Source organism: Palaemon carinicauda, chromosome 21 (assembly GCF_036898095.1).
Source record: "Palaemon carinicauda isolate YSFRI2023 chromosome 21, ASM3689809v2, whole genome shotgun sequence".
Taxonomy (NCBI): domain Eukaryota; kingdom Metazoa; phylum Arthropoda; class Malacostraca; order Decapoda; family Palaemonidae; genus Palaemon; species Palaemon carinicauda.
Genome location: NC_090745.1, coordinates 121,997,650 through 122,022,396, shown reverse-complemented (window position 1 = coordinate 122,022,396; position 24,747 = coordinate 121,997,650). Strand labels below are relative to the sequence as shown.

At 35.1% G+C, this 24,747-nt stretch overlaps 3 protein-coding genes across 8 annotated transcripts in view; 1 reads left to right on the top strand and 2 right to left on the bottom strand.

Annotated features, from left to right (window-relative positions):
* Positions 1-8,438, top strand: part of LOC137615457 (mucin-22-like) — a 132,233-nt gene extending 123,795 nt beyond the window's left edge. Inside the window, exons 2-7 of one of the 2 annotated variants that reach the window (XM_068345346.1) lie at positions 1-564; positions 2,182-2,361; positions 4,206-4,307; positions 4,890-4,994; positions 6,704-7,070; positions 7,809-8,438. The exon at positions 1-564 is cut by the window's left edge and continues 69 nt beyond it. In XM_068345346.1, the coding sequence (XP_068201447.1) occupies positions 115-564; positions 2,182-2,361; positions 4,206-4,307; positions 4,890-4,994; positions 6,704-7,070; positions 7,809-8,110 (1,506 nt within the window). In that variant the 5' untranslated portion in view covers positions 1-114 and the 3' untranslated portion in view covers positions 8,111-8,438. Of the gene's footprint in view, positions 565-2,181; positions 2,362-4,205; positions 4,308-4,889; positions 4,995-6,703 lie in introns of both variants that reach the window. The other variant, XM_068345345.1, reaches the window with a different exon arrangement.
* LOC137615455 (neural-cadherin-like) overlaps positions 1-24,747 on the bottom strand; it is a 572,326-nt gene that overhangs the window by 46,144 nt on the left and 501,435 nt on the right. The window lies entirely within an intron of this gene.
* Papst2 (PAPS transporter 2) overlaps positions 1-24,747 on the bottom strand; it is a 199,073-nt gene that overhangs the window by 164,988 nt on the left and 9,338 nt on the right. The window lies entirely within an intron of this gene.

The window sequence follows — 24,747 nt, the reverse complement described above, 5'->3', positions numbered from 1 at the left end:
AAGGAAAAACTGTAAATATGTATTTTAGCGATCACCCTTGATAGCTACGAAGACTTACAAAAATTGACCCGAAAGTATACATATAAACTTTTTGTAATCCAATCAATACAAAAAATGGGAAAGTCTCACTACAGGGGAGTGATCTTCACTGCCGTTATTCTACTCAACTTGTTAAATCAAAGCAATTCCCAGAGTAGGAACGAAGGGCCTAGACGTATCTTTGAGAACGCACCCTCTGGCATCTCCGCCGACGCCGAAGAAAAGCAGTACCGCGCTTCAAGACCACAGAGAGTTTTCGTGAATGGCCCGACAGGGTACTCGGTGGAGGCCCAGGGGAAGAGTAGTAACTTCGAAGAGGTGGAGGAGGACCTCAGGGACTCAAATGACTCTGCCGGACCGGCGTTTGTCGTATCGGACGTCGATCTTGATAAAATTGATAACGATCCTGATGCTCTGCATTTCGTGAACGGCCACGCAGGGCAATCGGTGCATAAGCAAGAATTGGAGGCTGCTGTGAATAAAAAGGTTATTCTTGATGATCATGGCGAAAGCAAAAAGACACAGGTTAGTAGCTTTAATACCCTTTGCTCATATTTTAAACGTCCCTGTCTGGCGACCTGCCGGACTAGGGTTCCAGTCCCACTCAAGCTTATAGGTTTAATATCCCTAGCTCATATTTTAAACGTCCCTGTCTGGCGACCTGCCGGACTGGGGTTCCAGTCCCACTCAAGCTTATAGGTTTAATATCCCTCGCTCATCTTTTAAACGTCCCAGTCTGGCGACCTGCCGGACTAGGGTTCCAGTCCCACTCAAGCTTATAGGTTTAATATCCCTAGCTCATATTTTAAACGTCCCTGTCTGGCGACCTGCCGGACTAGGGTTCCAGTCCCACTCAAGCTTATAGGTTTAATATCCCTAGCTCATTTTAAACGTCCCTGTCTGGCGACCTGCCGGACTAGGGTTCCAGTCCCACTCAAGCTTATAGGTTTAATATCCCTAGCTCATATTTTAAACGTCCCTCTCTAACGATCTCCTGGACTGGGGTTCCAGTCCCACTCAAGCTTGATAGTTGCTTGTAGTGTCCAAACCTCTCCAGCCTTGTGAGCTAAGGATAGGGGATTTGGGGGCATCTACCTGCTGAGTCATCAGTAGCCATTGCCTGGCCCTACCTGAAGATGCCCCATGTCTCTGTCATTCATGAGTAACTTTCAAGTCTTTAAAACTGCCCGCCATTTAAAGTATGTATTTACTTTTATCTAGAAGTATCCTATAGTCCATTTCTTTTAGCGATGCATATTTGCACCGACTCGCGGCGGTGCCCTTTTAGCTCGGAAAAGTTTCCTGATCGATGATTGGTTAGAATTATCTTGTCCAACCAATCAGCGATACGGAAACTTTTCCGAGCTAAAAGGGCACCGCTGCGAGTAGGTGCAAATATGCATCGCTAAAAGAAATGGACTATAGTAGTGTCTGTAACCTCCCCAGCCTTGAGAGCTAAGGATAGGGGATTTGGGGGCATCTACCTGCTGAGTCATCAGTAGCCATTGCCTGGCCCTACCTGGAGATGCCCCTTGCCTCTGTCATTCATGAGTAATGTACCAACCGTGTGTCACACGATCGTACATAATTAATTTTGTATTATATTATGCTTGTATCTTCGCTCTTCCCTGGCAATCAAAAGAACCAGAATAAACATGTCTGCGTTTCCCCTATGTAACATTGTCTGTCTTTCGAACATGAAATTTCCTGTTGCCTTGAGGTTTTGTATATAATGAATGAATGATTTAAAGTTTTCAGGCATCCTGACATCTAAGGTCATTGATGCATAAAGGAGAGTGCTCTATAATAAATGGACTCAGTTGCTTTCATACTGCCTTTGAGTTCACAACCTTCTCTCGGCCCGTCACAGTAACTTTCAAGTCTTTAAAACTGCCTGCCATTTAAAGTATATATTTACTTTTATTTAGAAGTATCCTAGTAATGAAGGGTAATTCTGATTTTCCTTGATATATCAATGTTAGGAAAAGGGGAGTAACGCATAGTTACCTATGCATGCAGTGCTTATTTCAGAATACTTACGCATTCAAAAATATCATCTTAATTACTAAATTATTCAAAATAAATGCATAGAAAGTGTATTTTTAACCTACAACAACATCAACAACAATCCTCCTCTTGCAGCTTAGAAAGGGTCTCCACATCTACACCACAGACTGGTCACGTGACTCCTCGCAATGGAGTTTCAAAGGAGGAGAATGGTCCTTAGTGAAGTTGCCCGACAAGGAAAACCATCCGGGATTGCCAGCCCCACCCGTCCCTGGCCCAGCTCTCGTTGTCGTCACGGAGAATTCTCTCAGTAAGGTACGATGGTCTGTCTCGTCTTCGTTGATTGATTGATTGATTGATTTAAGGTTTTCAGGCATCCTGACATCTAAGATCATTGACGCCGATATCATTTAGTTTATATATATACAAAAAAAATTAAAGATTATTCAATAAAACCGTAAAAGTTGGATGTCATTATGAACGTTAGATAGTTTTCAGAAGACCTGCTTCTGAAATAAATCTAAAAATGCCACTTGCATAGTAGGACACATCATGTCCAAGAATTTTGGCGAGGATGAACCTGCCACCCTCACCTCGAGCCTCAAACAAATATCTATTCCTTAATTTATTATAATTGGGGCATTCGGTCAACAAATGCCTCACTGTTAGAGGTACTAAACAGTCTTCACAATTGGGTTGGTGTTGGCCCTTCAGCAGAAACTCGTGTGTCAACCGAGTGTGACAGATGGATAAGTTGGTCTACTAGAGATGAATGAATTAACTGTATTTTTAGGTCAACGCCCTCCGCAATTTAGTCTACCACGTCTTGGTTGAAAGATAGATAGGTTGGTCGACTAGAGATGAATGAATTAACTGTCTTTTTAGGTTCACGTCTCCCACAATTTAGTCTACCACTTCTTGGTTGAAAGATAGATAGGTTGATCTACTAGAGATTAATGAATTGACTGTATTTTTAGGTTCACGTCTTCCACAATTTAGTCTACCACTTCTTGGTTGTAAGATAAGATGGATGATCTTTAGAGATATACTGTATAAATTTACTGGTTTTCTAGGTCCACGCCTTCCGCAATTTAGTCTACCACACCTTGGTTGATTGATAGGTTGGTTGATCTACTAGAAATAAATTAATTTACTGGTCCAAGCCTTCTGCAATTTAGTCTACCACGTCATGGTTGAAAGATAGATAGGTTGATCTACTAGGGATAAATGAATTTACTGGGCTTTTTTAGGTCCACGCCTTCCACAAATTAGTCTACCACGTCATGGTTGAAAGATAGATAGGTTGATCTACTAGAGATATATGAATTTACTGGGTTTTTTTAGGTCCACGCCTTCCGCGCTTTAGTCTATCATGTCTTAATTGATAGATAGGTTGGTTGATCTACTAGAGATATACTGTACTGTACGAATTTACTGGTTTTTTAGGTCCAAGCCTTCCGCAATTTAGTCTACCACGTCTTGGTTGAAAGATAGATAGGTTGGTCTACTAGAGATGAATGAATTAACTGTATTTTTAGGTTCACGTCTTCCACAATTTAGTCTACCATGTCTTGGTTGAAAGATAGATAAGTTGATCTACTAGAGATACATGAATTTACTGGGTTTTTTAGGTCCACGCCTTCCGCGCTTTAGTCAACCACGTCTCAATTGATAGATAGGTTGGTTGATCTACTAGAGATATGCTGTATAAATTCACTGGTTTTTTAGGTTAGTCTACCACGATTTGGTTGAAAGATAGATAGGTTGATCTACTAGAGATATATGAATTTACTGGTTTTTTAGGTTCACGCCTTCCGCAATTTAGTCTACCACGTCTTGGTTGAAAGATAGATAGGTTGATCTACTAGAGATATATGAATTTACTGGTTTTTTAGGTTCACGCCTTCCGCAATTTAGTCTACCACGATTTGGTTGAAAGATAGATAGGTTGATCTACTAGAGATGAATGAATTAACTGTATTTTCAGGTCCACGCCTTCCGCAACGTCTTGGTTAAAGGTAGATAGGTTGATCTACTAGGGATAAATGAATTTACTGATTTTTTAGGTCCATGCCTTCCCCAATTTAGTTTACCACTTCTTGGTTTAAAGATAGATAGGTTGATGTACTAGAGGTAAATTAATGGAATGATTTTTTTAGGTTCACGCCTCCCGCAAATTGGAAGATTTGGAGAATATCACTCTTCACTTCAGCTATTATCTTTCGGAGGGACAGCCGCCCCATGGCGTTCCAGAGCTCAACGTAAGAAATAGCTTACCTTACAGTCTTTATTGATTCTTGCCCTGATGTTTCTGACCATGAATTAACATTGGTCATTGCTCTTATTACATGGATTTTACTTTTTTTTCTGGAAAAAATATGTCAAAGTTTTCGATGCAAAACAAATGTATTGAAAGGAGTCACTAGAAATCTTTGCATTTATAGCTTTAAATGGAATTTGTCTTGTATGTCCTGAGAGAGGACTACTCCAGTAGTATCTCATTCATCCACTTCATTTGCTTTAGGAGAACTGAATATCAACGGGTCTATGGGTCTATGAATCTAACATAGAAGACTGAATTTAATCATGAGTTCTCATGTTGAGTACATTTGCACTCGAAGGAAATAGTGGTTTTGTAAGGCATATGATGTGTAATTTAAAGAAGCCAGTCCACGAAGTCATTTTATCTAACTCTAGAGGCTAATGATTGTGTAAGATTTCTGGTTTTTTTCCTACTGTATCAAAACCTGTTTAGATCCAAATTAGCTTTCCTTTTACTTCTCCAATTGTTGTAGTTCAGCACAAGAGTTATATAAACGACTGATCTGTGTTTTTGATTACAGGTATATCAAGTTAAGGACGACGAAACTCGTCTGGTGAGCTCTGAACATAAGCACGGAGCCTGGTCTGAGAGCACCATTCCACTTCCTCTGTCGGGTTCTTCTAAGGTATGCAGTCTAAACCGAGGATTTCTCTTCCATTCCTGAGTAATGTTACTGAAGTTGCCAATATAAAATAATCAAGCAGGAATAGCTTATGACAGTTTCCCTTTTAATATTTTTGACAGTTTGTTCTGGATTGTATACAGCACACAGTCAAAATACTGAAGAATAGATAAGAAAGTTATAAAAAAATTATTTAAAATCAGATCCAGTGTTTGTAAAGTTTTACATTATTAGTTCATGTGGACTTTGTTTACAACTAATTAACTGTTGCCTCTTGTGATCAAGCAAAGAACAGCAATGTAGTTTCTCATTTATATCCTTGAGTGTGTTATTTTGCGTCAAGGCAGAAGAATTAAAATAATTCCTGAATGAAAGATATATCTACATGCACGAGAGAAAAAAAAAAGGTTGTACGAGGCAGTAGTTAGGCTGAGTGTTCGGGTCACCCCGGGGTCACCAATTAGTTAGGTAAAAACGTTATACGGGGCAGTGGTTAGGCTGGGTGTTCGGGTCACCCCAGGGGTCACCAATCTACGGAGCTGTTAGTTAAGTTAAAACTGAGAAGAGAGGTGAACGCAACTACCTTTATTTCAAAAGACAGCGAGCTTTTATGGAAACAGTTTCAGCGAAAGAAGGTCACAAAAATTCTAACATATCAATTCAAGAATAGGCAGGCTTAAACCGTTTCTCTTAACAGAGAGGTGTAGAGCGAAATAAACAATAAAAAGAAAATATCGTTACAATGTACGAGTGTGTGAAACACGTGCGATACATTTGCATTAAGTAATAATTGCATGAGCTCCAATAGGCACTCCAACTGAGGTAGGTAATATTTCCAGGAGAAATAATGGATTACCTAGACAACCAAATACAGAGTATTAAGTATGACAGTATGCATGCAATATACCAGTGTGAGTGACAGGCTATGGAACATAATTTTCAGTGTCATAAAAGATGCAGAATTCCATGAGCCCGCAAGTATCCGATACACTGTTGGTGATTTAAACTTAAATGGCCTTATGTCAGCACGAGGTCTTACTACTAGAGCACCCCATATAATTCATTGCACTTTGAGTTAGAAACTGACAACAGTGACTTTATTCTAATAGGTTTTGATAGGTGATAGCTACAGCCAAACCTGATAAGATAAATATGGGCCCCATTCCATATCGCTATCACCGAAATGCAGGCACTCACTGCAATGTCATTGATGTTGAGATCTTAAAATGACCATTATATTTCTGTAAGACTTTCTCAGTACGGAATTAAGTGAAATATACAAATTACTGTTCAGGATTATAAAATCAATTGCAACAGAAATATGGTACACTTGGAATTTTTGTGTGTGTTTGTGGGAATATCATATGAAAAAAGCAGAATTATATGAGCGAAATAAAAATGAGTGGAAAACTTTCCTTAATAAAAACTAGATTTACTAGCCAGGTTTTGTGATAAAAGTATACTTCATATCTAAGTTCAAACATTGAAGAATTTACCTATCAAATTCAAATAAACTTTGGAGGTAACTGTAAGGAGTGACTTCTGGATGTTGCCATTTGTAAAGAGGAAACACAGTTTCTGCATTTCCAACAGTGGCCACAAGGTATGAAAAGTAAGTAATGTGTCTAAGGATGTTTAGCTTAGTAACGAAAAGATCCAACTGTGAATTAGAGAATCATAGAATAACTTCTTTTATCTATGTTTACTTCCAGATTGTCTTTGTTGGGCGGCTGAATGAAAAGGGCAATGAAATTGCCATAGATGACATAACTATCAAAGGATACAGTGGTACCAATAGTGAGGCAGGCATCGCTGCGGAGAAAACTGAGAAAGACACCAATGAAACTGGGGAAGGAGACCCGTCCAAAGCAGGAAATACAGATAAAGCTCCAATTGGTCCAGAGGAAGAAGCTAGACTTGAAAATGATCAGCAGAGTGTGAATAATGTGAGCAAAGCCTTAGAAAATATTGTAACAGAGCCTTCCGGAAAGTCAACTGAAGCTGCTGGGGACCATGAGAATAGCACTGAGTCTTTGATGCCTGATTTGTCAACACCAAGCTCAAGTGACTTAGCACAAGGTAACAATACTTATAATACACTGTCTGGCAATAATCCTGGGATTGGTGATGGATCTAACAGTACTAATACTTTAATCAATGCTGGTGACGAGTCATTAATTCCGATGACTACTGATAGTGCAGTAAGAATTAATGCAAGTTTGATTCATACTGATGAGCCTTTGGTTTATACGGATGAATCTTTGACTCATACGGATGAATTCATTCCTGAAAATGAAACAAACTCTCGTAATGAAACATATGAGCATCTCGAGGGAGTTACAGAGGCCAGCAACTATTCAAATGGTTCGACAGAGGCGCCCCAAACGAATCTGACCAACTTGAATTACTTTACGACAGATGATGTGAAAGAAGTCACTGGCGATGAAAATAATCCTGAAATTCCAGAGGATACTAGTGTTACTTCTTTAGTCACAGACAGTATTTTCAGTAATGCTACTAATGTCCCTAATAACTCTGTTAATACCACACTAACCCCTGATATTATAAAGGAGACATCTGCCGCTCCACTTAATCAGACAGAACCTGAAATAACAACCATTTCTACTAATCTAACAGGGTCTGTAGGTATTAACACTACTGGCGATGTTAATGCCACAACCAGCAGTAATCTAACAGCCATAGCAGGCACAGCTGGCTTCCCTAATGCCTCTTCAACAAACTTTCCAAATCTGGGTAACAGCAGTGAAGGTTCCATTACAACCCCTTTAATAATGACTTCTTCCAACTTTCCCCCAGGCGGTATCAATGCTTCGTCAGGAGTAACAACAGGCAATGAAAATGCAACGGTCATCTCGGTTGGAAGTGCAAACAGTAGTAGCAGTAGTTCGTGGAGTGCATTCAAGATCTTCCTGGTCGTTGGCCTACTGGGCGTGGTAATCATGGGATTCCTTTACTGGCGTCGTCAGCGACGCCGTGATGATGAAATACCGGTGTTCTCCAGGGCGTCACACGCGGACTATCTGAATCCCAGCTTCTCTGAGGATGATTCCAATTTTGCTTCCAGAGGAACAAGCCACAACTACAAGTCTTTTGATTAGCCATTGGACAGTTTTACAAATATTGAGGTTGTACAGATATACTACTACTTTTACACTCCAAAGTGACATGATAAATGACAAGTTGCCATATAGTTTTAGCATAGGCATCACGTTTAGTCTAGTTCAAGCTTTGTATATCATAATTACTGAAATATGAGCCATTTACCAGGAGAAATTTTTTAAGGAGAGCATTGTTAAGACTTAGGAACATATGGCTGAATTTCTTGTAGAGTACACTTCCTAAAAGGGAAGAAGTCGCTTCCAAATGTGAAATGTTGTCGCTCTGAAGTCCTGTCCCGAAATATATTATCCAAATGTATGTTTTTTATTCCTTTCTTTCATTGTCCTCAGGCGATATTTGGAAACCGTGTGGACTGATAGTCGAGATCACTATTGTTGTAGTATTGATTATCATAATGTATGGTACAAAACATTACCATACACTACCGGGGTCTAAGAGATGTCAGGCAGGACAGACGATCGGGGCTACGATCTACCCCAAAGCCAGAGCAAAGACTTTCAAAAGAAGACAACTGTGCTTACTACCTACAAATGGGAAAAAAGCACGTTAATAGGAGAATTTCTTATAAATTTCATAGCCTTGAACGTATAAATCACTATCGTTTTGAGGGACGAAATGCACCCTCAATAAGGGTTGGGGGCTAAAGAAATCACCTGTTATCAAAATTTAATCCATCTTGGAATCTAGGTTATAGCTTGGGTGTGTCAAAGCTCTGCCAGAATTATTTACTACTCAATCAATATACTGGAACAAGTGTATGCAATCCGTCAAAAATGACGGCTAAATATTTAGATAGATATGCACACACATGAACACGCACCCACCTCTCACCAAGGTAACAGGGTATAACAATTCCCTCTCCCCCTAGCCTAGAGATGGGGAGAGCTGAGGGTGACAATATATATATATATATATATATATATATATATATATATATATGTATATATATACACACATATATATATATATATATGTATATATATGTATGTATATATAATATATATATATATATATATCACTAACACTCGGGATTTTAATCAATGTAAATATCCAGGGCATACGTTCGAATCCTTGCCCAGCCAGAGGCATGCTACACAGTATTCTAGAAGTTTTATTCCACCTGTGACCAAGTTGTGGAATGATCTTCCTCATCGGGTAGTTGAATCAGTAGAACTTCAAAAGTTCAAAGTTGCAGCACATGTTTTTATTTTGACCAGGCTGTCATGAGTCTTTTTATAGTTTATATATGACATATCTGTTTTGACGTTGTTAATAGTTTATATAGGACATATCTGTTTTGACGTTGTTAATAGTTTATATATGACATATCTGTTTTGACGTTGTTAATAGTTCATATATGACATATCTGTTTTGACGTTGTTACTGTTTTTAGAATGATTAATTGTTAATTTGTTCTCATCATTTATTTATTTCCTTATTTTCTTTCCTCACTGGGCTATTTTTCCCTATTGGAGCCCTTGAGCTTATAGCATCTTGCTTTTCCAACTAGGGTTATAGCTTGGCTAATCACAATAATAATAATAATAATAATAATAATAATAATAATAATAATAATGATTTATCACAAATGAATTTCCAGTGGATATACACTCCCAAAGGTAGAATTCGGTATTCATTGCCATTGTGGTTGATATTTACACATACACACACACACACACACAGCTTTAATTCATAAACTTGAATTCACAGAGATAGCAGCTGCAAGGACTACAGTAAGTTGGAATGTAGTTCTGACAGTGCACCTCATGCTGTTTACTGTAGGCATTGCTTAAGGATCTTTGAAGAGTTCCTTTGGCTCCTAGATGTAATTAATCTTAGGCTGTCCAACTTCTCAACTTCTACTTTTGGGGAATCTTCAGTTGCTCATAGGCGCTGAATGGCCTCCCGGACACCAGCAGCGGGTCTTAAGGAAAAAAAAAAAGAAAAAAAAAACAATAATAACAGAAGAACTGAATAAAGAAAAGACAAAACTGCCCTTAATAGAAATTACTGTTCAAGGAGAGTATTATTATTATTATTATTATTATTATTATTATTATTATTATTATTATTATTTGCTAAGCTACAGCCCTAGTTGGAAAAGCAGGATGCTATAAGCCCAAGGGCTCCAATAGGGAAATTAGGATTAATATAGAATTTGGGATTTACTTTGGAATATATGAATCTGGTTGAAATGCAGTTCGTCTAGTTTCGTGATACAGGTGTAAAAGAGTAACAACAGTTATGTAGACCCTATATATACATACATACATACATACATACATACATAAACATAAATATAAATAAATATATATATCTACACACACATATATATATATATATATATATATATATATATATATAAATATGTGAGTATATGTGTATATATATATGTATGTATATATATATGTATATATATATATATATATATATATATATATATATATATACATATATATATAGACCCTAACATACATACATACATACATACATGAATAAAAATAAATATATATATATATATATACATATATATATATATATATATATATATATATATATATATATATATATATATATATATACGTACTTCAATAATTACTATAGTCACGGTCAACAGAGTAAACTATAAATTAAATAAATATTAGATATATTTTGTCCATTACGTTTCATTAACTTTTCTCTTCATGAACCTTCCTCAAAGAAAAACAAAATGTTCCATATGCCTCTTCATTGTTTACTATCATATAAATCTTCCTTAGTTTTCATATATCACTTTTATATCTCATTGCATATTCATGCAATTTTTTTTCATGCAAAAACCAAAGTAGCAAAGAAAGAAACATAAAAACAAAATTTCACATGTGTTCCTAAGATCTATTAAAATCTTTATTCTCCGGAATTGATTTGATGAAATATTCCTTCAATCAAATCTCCTACTTCGTTCCTCCATTTATCATCTTTACCTTACAACGATATAAAGGAGATCACGAATGATTCTAAGGCTAGTTACAGAATAGTTACAGATGGTTTCAAACTATTAGATCCTAGATACATGTCTACTGTAGGCTTTACAGCCTTTAAATATGCGCTCCCGAGACTATACAATACACTGGTAAAATTCGCATTAAAAAACGGTAAATTCCTGGCAACATTTATTCCAAGATTTTTACCGTTTTAAAAACGGATACATTAACGTCAAGGAGTGATATTACGGTCACCAACCCGTAAAATATGACAACGAAGCAGGGTAAAATTACGGTCGCCCGTATTTTACTGAAATACGGGTGAGAACAGTATATTCTTACGGAGAATTTCCGATTAAAATCACAGTATCTTTTTAACAGTGTAGGCTCCCGCGAGACATCCGAATAATTGAAGCTATTAAGGCTTTCAAGAGCAAATCTGAAGACTTTCTTATTCCGCGAGTGTTTTGACAGTGATGATCAAACAGTAAGCGAACAATAAGCATTGTGAAATGTTAAATGCTCCCGAATGAACATCATAAAACGACCGTGGAGGTCCAGTAGAGAGTGGGGTTCCCCTGCCGTACGGGACCAGATGAGCACCCCTTAAAGGGTCCAGTAGAGAGTAGGGTTCCCCTGCCGTACGGGACCAGATGAGCACCCCTTCAAGGGTCCCGTAGGGAGTAGGGTTCCCCTGCCGTACGGGACCAGATGAGCACCCCTTCAAGGGTCCCGTAGAGAGTAGGGTTCCCCTGCCGTACGGGACCAGATGAGCACCCCTTAAAGGGTCCTGTAGGGAGTAGGGTTCCCCTGCCGTACGGGACCAGATGAGCACCCCTTAAAGGGTCCTGTAGAGAGTAGGGTTCCCCTGCCGTACGGGACCAGATGAGCACCCCTTAAAGGGTCCTGTAGGGAGTAGGGTTCCCCTGCCGTAGGGGACCAAATGAGCACCCCTTAAAGGGTCCTGTAGAGAGTAGGGTTCCCCTGCCGTACGGGACCAGATGAGCACCCCTTTAAGGGTCCTGTAGAGAGTAGGGTTCCCCTGCCGTACGGGACCAGATGAGCACCCCTTAAAGGGTCCTGTAGAGAGTAGGGTTCCCCTGCAAAGCGGGACGAGATGAGCACCCCTTAAAGGGTCCCGTAGAGAGTAGGGTTCCCCTGCCGTACGGGACCAGATGAGCAGCCCCTTAAAGGGTCCTGTAGAGAGTAGGGTTCCCCTGCCGTACGGGACCAGATGAGCACCCCTTAAAGGGTCCTGTAGAGAGTAGGGTTCCCCTGCCGTACGGGTCGAGAAAAGCACCCCTTAAAGTAAGTAAAGCATCATTACAAATGCAAGCAACCGAGCATTCCTCATTGACAGATGACGGACTCGAAACGGGCAGACTTCCATTCGCTTTGACACCAGAGGGACAATCTGTCATGAATGATGAAGGGATTATTCGCGCGACATTTCAGCGAAACTGACTGACTCTCGTTTCTTCCGAAGCATAGGCTTAATATGAAATGGATCCGCTTCTGTTTCGCGAGACGTGGAGACACTAGATGTGAATCTTTAAATGACATAGCGTATCAAGCATTCGATGTCTGTCTATCTATCTATCATTGGGTACAGACCTATCTGTCTTTGTGTTTGGTGAGTGGCTTTGTCTATTTATCTATCACTGGGTACAGACCCATCTGTCTTTGTGTTTGGTGAGTGGCTTTGTCCATTTACCTATTAGCGGGGAAAATTGGTAAGGATGGTGTACTTTAAATGTTGTAGAAAAAAGACTTATTGAATTAAAAGCTCAAGACAGAGACGACTGGCGAAATCTAACCGAGGCCCTTTACGTCAATAGGCGAAGAGGAGATTATGATATATATATATATATATATATATATATATATATATATATATATATATATATATATATATATATATATATATATACTGTATATATATATATATATATATATATATATATATATATATATATATAAGTCTGACCTTTGACCTAACAGTCATAACTCAGTCATATATATATATATATATATATATATATATATATATATATATATATATATATATATACTGTATATATATATATATATATATATATATATATATATATATATATATATATATATATATATATATATATATATATATGACTGAGTTATGACTGTTAGGTCAAAGGTCAGACTTATATATATATATATATATATATATATATATATATATATATATATATATATATATATATATATATATATATATATATGACTGAATTATGACTGTTAGGTCAAAGGTCAGACTTTTATATATATATATATATATATATATATATATATATATATATATATATATATATATATATATATATATATATAAATAGATTATAACTTTTAGGTCAAAGGTCAGGCAATTAGGCCGGTTAGGTCATTCAGCGCCGTCATAAATTTTTAAGTTGTTTTATGTATATATATATATATATATATATATATATATATATATATATATATATATATATATATATATATATATATATATATATATATAAATATATGTGTGTGTCTGTGTCTGTGTGTGTGTGTGTTTAGAAGATAGATAATGTTGCTGTCATCTGACGATACTATCCCACACCAAAAAATATTCATATAATTTTTTTTCCAGAAATAATTACAATAATACTTCAAAATGAGAAACCGGGCCAAAGGTTTAGGGAAAACGCAAGCATAGAATGAATTCCAAAGCCAGCCTATCTCGAGCATCTGAAATTACGGATTCGAAATAGAAGGCTAGAACGTAAGGTTGATATATATATATATATATATATATATATATATATATATATATATATATATATATATATATATATATATATATATGTATATATATGTATATATAAATATATATATATATATATATATATATATATATATATATATATATATATATATATATATATATGTATATGTATATATATATATATATATATATATATATATATATATATATATATATATATATATATATTATATAAATGTATACATTAAGTACTCATATTATAAACTTATACCGTAAGTATGAATTCTCTTCAATAACAGTTACAATGCCCTAGCCCTAGAGACTGCCTCTCCCCCCAAGCTAAGACCAGGGAGGGCCAGGCAATGGCTGCTGATGACTCAGCACGGCAACTAGGCCTATAGACTCCCCAAAACTCTATAGTTTCTTGTAGTGTCTGCAACCTCACAATATTATTATTATTATTATTACTATTATTATTATTATTAGCTAAGGTACAACCCTAGTGGGAAGAGCAAGAAGCTATAAGCCCAAGGGCTCCAACAAGGAAAAAAGGCCCAGTGAGGAAATGAAACAAGGAAATAAATAAACGATATAAGTAATGAAAAAGTAAAATAAAATATTTAAAAAAACATTAACATTAAAAAAGATATTTGATATATAAAATATAAAAGGACTTACTGTATGTAAGCCTATTCAACATAAAAACATTTGCTACGAGTTTGAACTTTTGAAGTTCTACATCCTTGTGAGCTAAGGATGGGGGGGGGTCCTATAGGTCTACCTGCTGAGTCATCAGCAGCCATTGCCTGTCCCTCCTTGGTCCTAGCTTGATGGATAGCTGGTGAGGGTAGCTCATATGTATATATGGTCAGTCTCTAAGGCATTTCCTTTCCTTTGCTACTGACATTCATGAACCGTCTTTAAACCCAACAATCCTATTCAGTCTCTTTTTAATTTCAGTTTAATGGCCTCCCCAGTCACAACTCAGATTCCATAACTCAATAAGATTGTTTCCCGTAAAGAAAATATGTTTGTTGGATAGGCATAGGGATAAAAATTCCTAACTCACCGGCCTATGATTTTGGTACTGTATGCAAAAGACACGGGTGGTATTACATATGTTTGCAGAGACATTTTAATCAAGAATAGAGTCAATTTATTATTATTATTATTATTATTATTATTATTATTATTATTATTATTATTATTATTATTATTATTATTATTATTATTAAATGATAATGTCTTTATTATGGAGAGAGAGAGAGAGAGAGAGAGAGAGAGAGAGAGAGAGAGAGAGAGAGAGAGAGAGAGAGAGAGACTTATAGGGTCCTTTGATTGGCCAGACAGTACTACATTGGATCCTTCTCTCTGGTTACAATTCTTATTATTATTATTACTTGCTACGCTACAACCCTACTTGAAAAAGCAAGATGCTCTAAGCCCAGGGGCCCCAACAGGGAAAATAGCCCAGTGAGGAAAGGAAACAAGGAAAAATAAAATATTTTAAGAACAGTAACAACATTAAAAAATATATTTCCTATATAAACTATAAAAACTTTAACAAAACAAGAAGAGAAACTAGATAGATGAGTGTGCCCGAGTGTACCCCAAAGTAAGAGAACTCTACCCCAAGACAGTGGAAGACCATGGTACAAAGGCTATGGCGCTACCCAAGACTAGAGAACAATGGTTTGATTTTAGAAAAGAAGACCGGAGGAGGAATCGTGAATAACTAATATTCATGTTTATTCACAACAGACAAAAAAGCCAAGAGAAAAAGAACATTCATAACTAAATCTGCTACAGAAAATAATGACCAATGTGTGCCAAAGGCTAAATCTCAGACATTAACTGTATTTGAATTAAAAAAATGATTCAATCAGAGGAAAGTAGAAAATTGCATATGCAATAAGAACACACACACACACACACATATATATATATATATATATATATATATATATATATATATATATATATATATATATATATATATATATATATATAGTATATATATAACGAATGGCAATTTCGCTTCTAGAAAACTTCATATTTACTATAGAGCCGATTAAAATCAGAATCTTCAATACTTTTAACTATATACACATGTATGTATGTATATATATGTGTATATATATATGCGTGTATATATATATATATATATATATATATATATATATATATATATATATATATATATATATCTATATACATATATATATATATATATGTATATGTATATGTATATATATACAGTATATATATATATATATATATATATATATATATATATATATATATATATATATATATATATATATATACATAGCCATTAGTTAAACCAAAAAAAGAAATACATAACTAAATCCATTCCTAAATACAGAAAAAAAAAGAGGAATGCTGACTGGAACTACTGATTAGGTAAGACATAAATAAGTCACCAACCACACAATGCAAATTTAAACAGACGAATGTTCTGCAAACTTGAGCATCAAAATTACACAGCCCAGTGATTTAATAGGTGGCTACTGTATCCAACCAATGAAATTGCCGAATAAGGGCGTTCTATTGATTGCCGAGTTACAGCGAAGAAGATACAGTCAGGCCAGACGCCTCTTGGAGAGAGCGCCAGAAGCGTCCAGTTGCTCCTTCTGGAGGACTTTCCGAGATAAAGCCTCCGTCATGAAGATCATAACGTTCCTTATCAACATCATGAACCTGATTGGTTGTAGGGCCAGCTCAATGCCAGAAGAAGGGAGGAGTTTCGCTAGCAACTGGTGGGAAGATCTGGAGAATGGGAGCTATGCTCAAAATCATTTTACTTCGTTAAGCCATACGAACGATTGGGGGCACTTTAGAGAAATAGATGCCAAATGGACGACTTCCTTTGGTGGCATTGAAAAAGCAGGAACGTTGAGGGAGGATTTCATTTTTGGCAGTCACAGAAAAGGTGAGCTGAGAATGGATTTTTTATTGATGGGTGATTTAATGGGGTTTTTTATGATTCATTGTTATTAACAATAGTTAATAAATTAACAGATATTCTTATTGATTTGTTCCAGTAGCACTGCTGTTATTCTTAAATAAATTCATTATAATACAGACTAAAATCTCATTTGCAACAGCTGTAACAGGTGAATTTTTTAAATTTTTCTATACCTTATAGCGAAACTATCTTATTTTGCAATGCCTTACAGCCAAACCATCATATTTTGCAATGCATTACCACCAAACTATCTTATTTTGCAATGCCTTACGGCCAAACTATCTTATATTGCAATGCCTCACAGCCAAATATCTTATTTTGCAATGTCTTACAGCCAAACTACCTTAGCTGCAATGGCAGGTATACTTTAAAAAAATAACTGAATGGGCAAAGATTCTTTAGCTGAATTGGAAGACAAAAATTAAAGTACACCCCACAAAAACACACTTACATACTTTCTCTTTTCCGACCAAATATTTCCAGGGCTTACGGACTGGAATCCAGAAGTCCCCCACTGGAAAGATGGAATAATCAAAACCCATTTTGATAACAACAGTGAGGTTGAACATGTCATAATCAACGAAGAAAAACGCTTTTTCGACCAGAGGACAGAAAACTGTCAGAGAGACGTCGTGAAAGATTTATTTTTTACTCCAAGGAGTTCTTTGATGTTCACCTCCTTTCGAGGTGAGGAAATTCATTTGATTGGTGATTATGATTAATTTTTATTATTTTTAGTTCAATTCTCTCTCTCTCTCTCTCTCTCTCTCTCTCTCTCTCTCTCTCTCTCTCTCTCTCTCTCTCTCACCGAGGGACCTGGGGGAACCCAAACATAAAATAAGGCAAAAATAAGGTAAGGCTCTCTCTCTCTCTCTCTCTCCCCGAGGGACCTGGGGGAACCCAAACATAAAAGAGGCAAAAATAAGGTGAGGCTCTCTCTCTCTCTCTCTCTCTCTCTCTCTCTCTCTCTCTCTCTCTCTCTCTCTCTCTCTCTCTCTCTCTCTATTATTATTATTATTATTATTATTATTATTACTTGCCAAGCTACAACTCTAGTTGGAAAAGCAGGATGCTATAAGCCCAGGGGCTACAACAGGGAAAATAGCCCAGAGAGGAAAGAAAACAAGGAAATAAGAGAATTAACAATTAAAATAAAATATTTTAAGAAGCGTAACAACATTAAAATATATATTTCCTTTATAAACTATAAAAACTGTAACAAAACAAGAGGAAGAGAAATAATATAGAATAGTGTGCTCGAGTGTACCTTCAAGCAAGAGAACTCTAACGCAAGACAGTGGAACGCCATGGTACAGAGGCTATGGTACTACCCAAGAGTAGAGAACAATGGTTTGATTTTGGAGTGTCCTTCTATAAGAGCTGCTTGCTAATGCTGATTTGAAATAATCTCATTACTTTCGTCATTCCCGAGTTATGTTAAATTAGCAATATGGTCGTTTAAATTATTATTATTATTATTATTATTATTATTATTAAATACTAAGCTACCACCCTAGTTGGAAAAGCAGGATGCTATAAGCCCAGAGGCCCCAACAGGGAAAATAGCCCAGTGAGGAAAGGAAACAAGGAAAAATTTCTTTTTTAAGAATAGTAACAACATTAAAATAAATATTTCCTATATAAACAATAAAAACTTCAACAAAACAAGAGGAAGAGAAACTAGATAGAACAGTGTGCCCGAGAGCATAAGCAAGTATTAAGCTTTTTATCAAGTATGAATTTTTATGGCAAGATTAAAATATCAGTTTTCATGTCTACTTTACTTCCATCTTGCTGTCCAACTCCCTTGATTTTATAGATTGCCTGACCCTTGCAGCCAAGCACTCTTTAGCTATGGTAAACAGCTCTTCTAGGAAAAGGACACTCCAAAATGAAACCATTGTTCTCTAGTCTTGGATAGTGCCATAGCCGCTGTACCAATGGTCTTCCACTGTTTTGGGGTAGAGTTATCTTGTTTGAGGGTACACTCGAACGCACTATTCTATCTTGTCTCATCCTCTTGTTTTTTTTTTTATAGCTTATATAAGAAAGATTTACTTTAATGCTGTTAGTGCTCTTAAAATATTTATTCTACTTGTTAATTACTTCTCTTTTAGTTTCCTTATTTCCTTTCCTTACTGGGATATTCTTCCTGTTGGAGTCCTCGGGCTTATAGCTTTTTAACCAGGGTTGTAGTTTAGCAAGTAATAATAATAAAAATAATAATAATAATAATAATAATAATAATAATAATAATAATAATAATAATAATAATAGTAAACTTCTTTAAATTTTACTAGTGGAAGAACGATTTGTTTCTGTTGTAATTCGACGCTGAATAGCTTCCACGGTCATATAGCTCAAATTCCCTAAATTAAACCAAAAGCCAAATATTGTTTTTTAAAGATAGTATCTTGTGAAAATAATTCGTTCGTCAGTAAGGAAAGTTTTTTTTTTCGAGAACATTAAGGATCGCCTTCGATTTTATTAACGTATTAAACAACATTTGATTCCCACGTCTTCTTAACATTTTCCAATTTGTTTTTAATTGAAAAAATCAAATTGATTCGTTTTTATTTATAAAATTACGATGGTTGCAATTCATGTGTTTATTTTCATTTCGAAAACAATTGCTTAAGTTGTTTGTTTTTTACATTTACAAGAAAGATTTAGGCCTATATATATATATATATATATATATATATATATATATATATATATATATATATATATATATACTGTATATACATATATATATATATATATATATATATATATATATATATATATATATATATATATATACTGTATATACATACATATATATATATATATATATATATATATATATATATATATATATATATATATATATATATATATATATATATATATATATATATATTTGTATGTGTATGTATTTATTTATTTATATATATATATATATATATATATATATATATATATGAGTGTGTGTGTATGTCTGTATGTATACATATATATATATATATATATATATATATATATATATATATATATATATATTGCACATTTAGACGTGTTTTCATATTCATATAAGCCATATGTTATACTCCTCCTAATATCTGGATTCTCTCTACCTCGGGATCAGAGACCCAAGGGGAAATCAACTCAAAGATAATAGCTTCTGATCGGCCGGGGAATCGAACCCGGGTCCAAGAAACTGCGGTTCCATAGACTTAACAGCTCAGCAACTCTCTGTGGCTGAGTTTCTAAGTCAATGGGTTCGATTCCCCGGCCAATCAGAAGCTATTATCTTTGAGTTAATTCCCCCTTGGGTCTCTGATCCCGAGGTAGAAGAATCCAGATATTAGGAGTATAATATATATATATATATATATATATATATATATATATATATATATATATATATATATATATATATATATATATACAGTATATATATACATATATATACAAATATATATATGTATATATATATATATATATATATATATATATATATATATATATATATATATATATATATATATATAAAGAAACAATAAAGAATAGAAACTCCTTACAGGAATTCAGAATGGCAACGATGCTGATCAAGATATCAAAAGTAATTTTGAAACTAGCGATGGAGATGAAACACACAATGCCCTAGACTCATTTCATTCACAAAGGTAAGTCTTAAAACAGCGCTTACGAACAAGAAACCTTTATATGTATACAAAAATGTATAACTGTGTATATGTGTATATATATGTAAGAGAATTAATATTATAATGATATTTTTACAGAATTTAAATGTGATTTCTAATACTGCATTGAGTTTAGTCAATGTTTCATGAAATGTCAGAGTTGTCGTTGCCAGTAATGTCTATATGTAATGCGTTACCAACATTTCATCTCAGTAAGAGCATCTTTTACTCTTTCTTACAGACACAAGAACCATATAAGAAGAGTTAATCAAATGCCTTTTCATTGGGAAGACCTTATCAACTCAACTTGGTTTTCTTGCCTGACGCTTCTAGTAGCTTACAGCACCATCTACCGGACAAAGAAGCAAACTTGCAGTAATACTTCAGAAGTGGTAAGTTTTCTTTGTAAAGAAAATACTGCTTAGCTGTCAGGTGCTTATACAATGCTATAAAATGTAAGGGACTTCTAAGCTAATGACTAGGAATCTTTAATTCTATACAGATTTACCGTTACTCTAAAATCTGAGGGAACACTGGTCTAATGACTTGAATTCTTGATTCTATACAGATTTACCGTTATTCTAAAATCTGAGGGAACTTTGCTTTAATGGCATGAATTCATAAATTTATACAGATTTATCGTTACTCTAAAATCCGAATGAACTTTGGTCTAATGTGAATTCTTAATTCTATAGAGTTACCGTTATTCTAAAATCCTAGGGAACTCGGTCTAATGTGAATTCTTAATTCTATAGAGTTACCGTTATTCTAAAATCTGAGGGAACTCTGGTCTAATGTGAGTTCTTAATTCTATAGAGTTACCGTTATTCTAAAATCCTAGGGAACTCGGTCTAATGTGAATTCTTAATTCTATAGTTACCTTTACTCTAAAATCTGAGGGAACTTTGCTCCAATGGCATGAATTCATAATTTTGAACAGATTTATCGTTGTTCTAAAATCTGAGGGAACTCTGGGCTAATGTGAATTCTTAATTCTATACAGAGTTACCGTTATTCTAAAATCTGATAGAACTCTGATTTAATAACAATGAATCTTTAATTCTAAACAGACTTAACGTTACTTTACCAACAAGTATTATTGATTTTCTAGTACGTAAAGAACTGTGCTATATGTTGAGATAAAGACTTTTCTCATTACACCAAATTGCAATAGAATATTGCGGCAGTCTGTAAAAGTCTACACCCCAGTACGCCACATTATATCAATCTTTTAACATTCAATTTAGTAGAATGTGGCATGGAAAGGCAAGACCTGATGAAGGGGAGTTAAGAATGTTGGTGAAAAAAAAAAAAAAAACCTGACTGATTGCAATAATTTCAGAGGCATATTTTTCTTCATACTCAACATTAACTTTATCAATATACGTGGTATTCATATTCACAAAAACCAAACTCCCAAGTTAAAAAGAAATAAAGGGGTTCACTACTGACAACGTTAACATTACAAGATAACCATGAAATTAGACAGTAAGTGAATCGTAATCATCATAATCTTCTCCTACGCATATTGACGCAAAGGGCCTCGATTAGATTTCACCAGTCGTCTCTATCTTGAGCTTTTAAATCAATGCTTCTCAATTCATCATCTCCTACTTCGCACTCCATAGTCCTCAGCCATGTAAGCCTGGGCCTTCCAACTCTTCTAGTCCCTTGTTGAACCCAGTTGAATGTTTGGTGAATAATCTCTTGGGGAGTGCGAAGAGCATACCCAAACCATCTCCATCTACCCCTCACCATGATCTCCTTCACATTATTATTATTATTATTATCATTATTATTATTATTTGCTAAGCTACAACCCTAGTTGGAAAAACAGGATGCTATAAGCCCAGGGCCTCCAACAGGGAAAATAGCCCAGTGAGGAAAGGAAACATGGAAATAAGAGAAGCACTTAACAATTAAAATAGGATATTTTAAGAACAGTAACAGCATTAAAATAAATATTTCATATATATACGATAAATACTTTAACACAAGAAGAGGAGAAACCTGACAGAACAGCGTGCCCAAGTGTACCCTCAAGCAAGAGATCTCTAACCCAAGTGAGTGGAAGGCCATGGTACAAAGGCTATGGTAATAGCCAAGACTAGAGAATAGTGGTTTGATTTTGGAGTGGCCTTCTCCTAGAGGAGTAATCTCTTATAGTTTCATATGTGAATATAGTAGGGTAAGGCAATTTTGGACAGAGGCAATTTTGGACAGAGGCAATTTTGGACAAGTAAGGCAAATATTGGACAGATACAATATCTCTAAAACTATTTTTATTTTTCGAAAACTAAAATGCTATTAGAAATTGCCTAACCTTCTACTTTATAAACATTAGTATGTCTGGTTTTTAAAAAGTATTAAGTACCCTTAAAAACATTGTTGAATATGCCTCACTGTCCAAAATTGCCTCGCCTCTAAGATATTTATTTCATTGATGAAATACGAGAATTTCTAATTCTTTGATGATTATGAAACAAGCCATTTTATAGATGAGACCCCCCTCCTTTGAAAACATGTTTGGTATTTGGTCATAAATTATTAATATAGATTTTGTACAAAGGTTATTAAAAAGGTGTCCAAAATGGCCTCGCCCTACTATACCACATATGGTTTAAATATTAATTTTCCACATTGGCTTCTTGTAATTGTATTGTTTATCTCCTCTGTCATCAGGGTAGGACGCACCTGGCGTGGCTGCTACTGTTGGGATCGTTCTTTGCAATGAATGAAGGTAATTATTGTAAATTTTAACTGAACGTTTCTGACGCTTGTTCCTCGTAAAAATCTGAACGCTATATCCTTCTAGCCTTCTAAATTGATATGGTCTTAAAGGATTCTTTCTACCGTTAATGTTTATTTAATAATGACTTACACTACTGCTTATTAATCAAAAATATCTCCATTTTAATTCTACTAAAGGCACCATTTACAATTTGAGTTTTCTACCTACTTTAATTATTTACACTTTGCATGTAAATAAACTAAATATTTATCGATAATATGTATTCATCAAAAACATCATTACAGTATAGTTTCCTCACAGTTTCAGTATTTGTTTTAATGAACTCTTACGAAAAAATATACGCAATTATCACGCTTTTTTAACTGTCTTATTCGTTGACCTACATTTCATACTAGTTTTCCAAGAAGTTATCTTTCTTACCAACGCGACCTTGATTATTATTATTATTATTATTATTATTATTATTATTATTATTATTATTATTATTATTATTATTAACTAAGCTACAACCCTCGTTGGAGCCCTTGGGCTTATAGCATCCTGCTTTTCCAACTAGGGCTATAGCTTCATCATCATCATCTCCTCCTACGCCCATTGACGCAAAGGGCCTCGCCGTAAGAGATGATGATGATTAAGCTGCAACACTAATTGGAAAAGCAAGATTCTATAAGCCCAAGGGCTCCAACGGGGAAAAATAGCCCAGTGAGGAAAGAAAGTAAGGAAATAAACTACAAGAGAATTCACGAACAATCAAAAATACATCTTGAAATCAACTCATTTTCAACTGTACCTCCCGTAGGAGGAGACGCTGCTGCAGTCCACCTGCAGACGGACGACATAGCGAGGGCGGAGTCTGGCCTGACGTGGAACCACACGCTTCCGCCTCTACAGGAGTTCACCTTCTGCGTAAGACTCTACTCCTACAGGAGTCGCTATTCGGATTACTTCTTTTCGTACGCCACTGGTGATAGCGATAATGAATTGGCCTTCCGTAAGTTACAAGTTTCTTTTTTTTTTTTTTTTTTTTTTTTTTTTTTTTAATCGCTCAGAAAACTCGAATATTCGCGTGTAAGTCTAGATGTTATTATTATTATTATTATTATTATTATTATTATTATTATTATTATTATTATAACATCATCAACAACAACAACAACAACAACAACAATAATAATAATAATAATAACACTTCTTACTGATGGTTAAAAAATTATCAACTCGAAAAATCCTTAGTTGTACTTCCCATCCCAAGCAGTATATTACAATAAACCCTTTTATTTCTCGCCCATTGAGTCATTCAATCCATTTCCTAGATATCAAATACGACATTAAGGAACTTCGAATGGCCTGCTGCGGTAAGAGGATCTTCCACATCATCGACTTGGATCTAACCCCGCTGAAGTGGTTCTATTTCTGCGGGGCGGTGAATCTCTC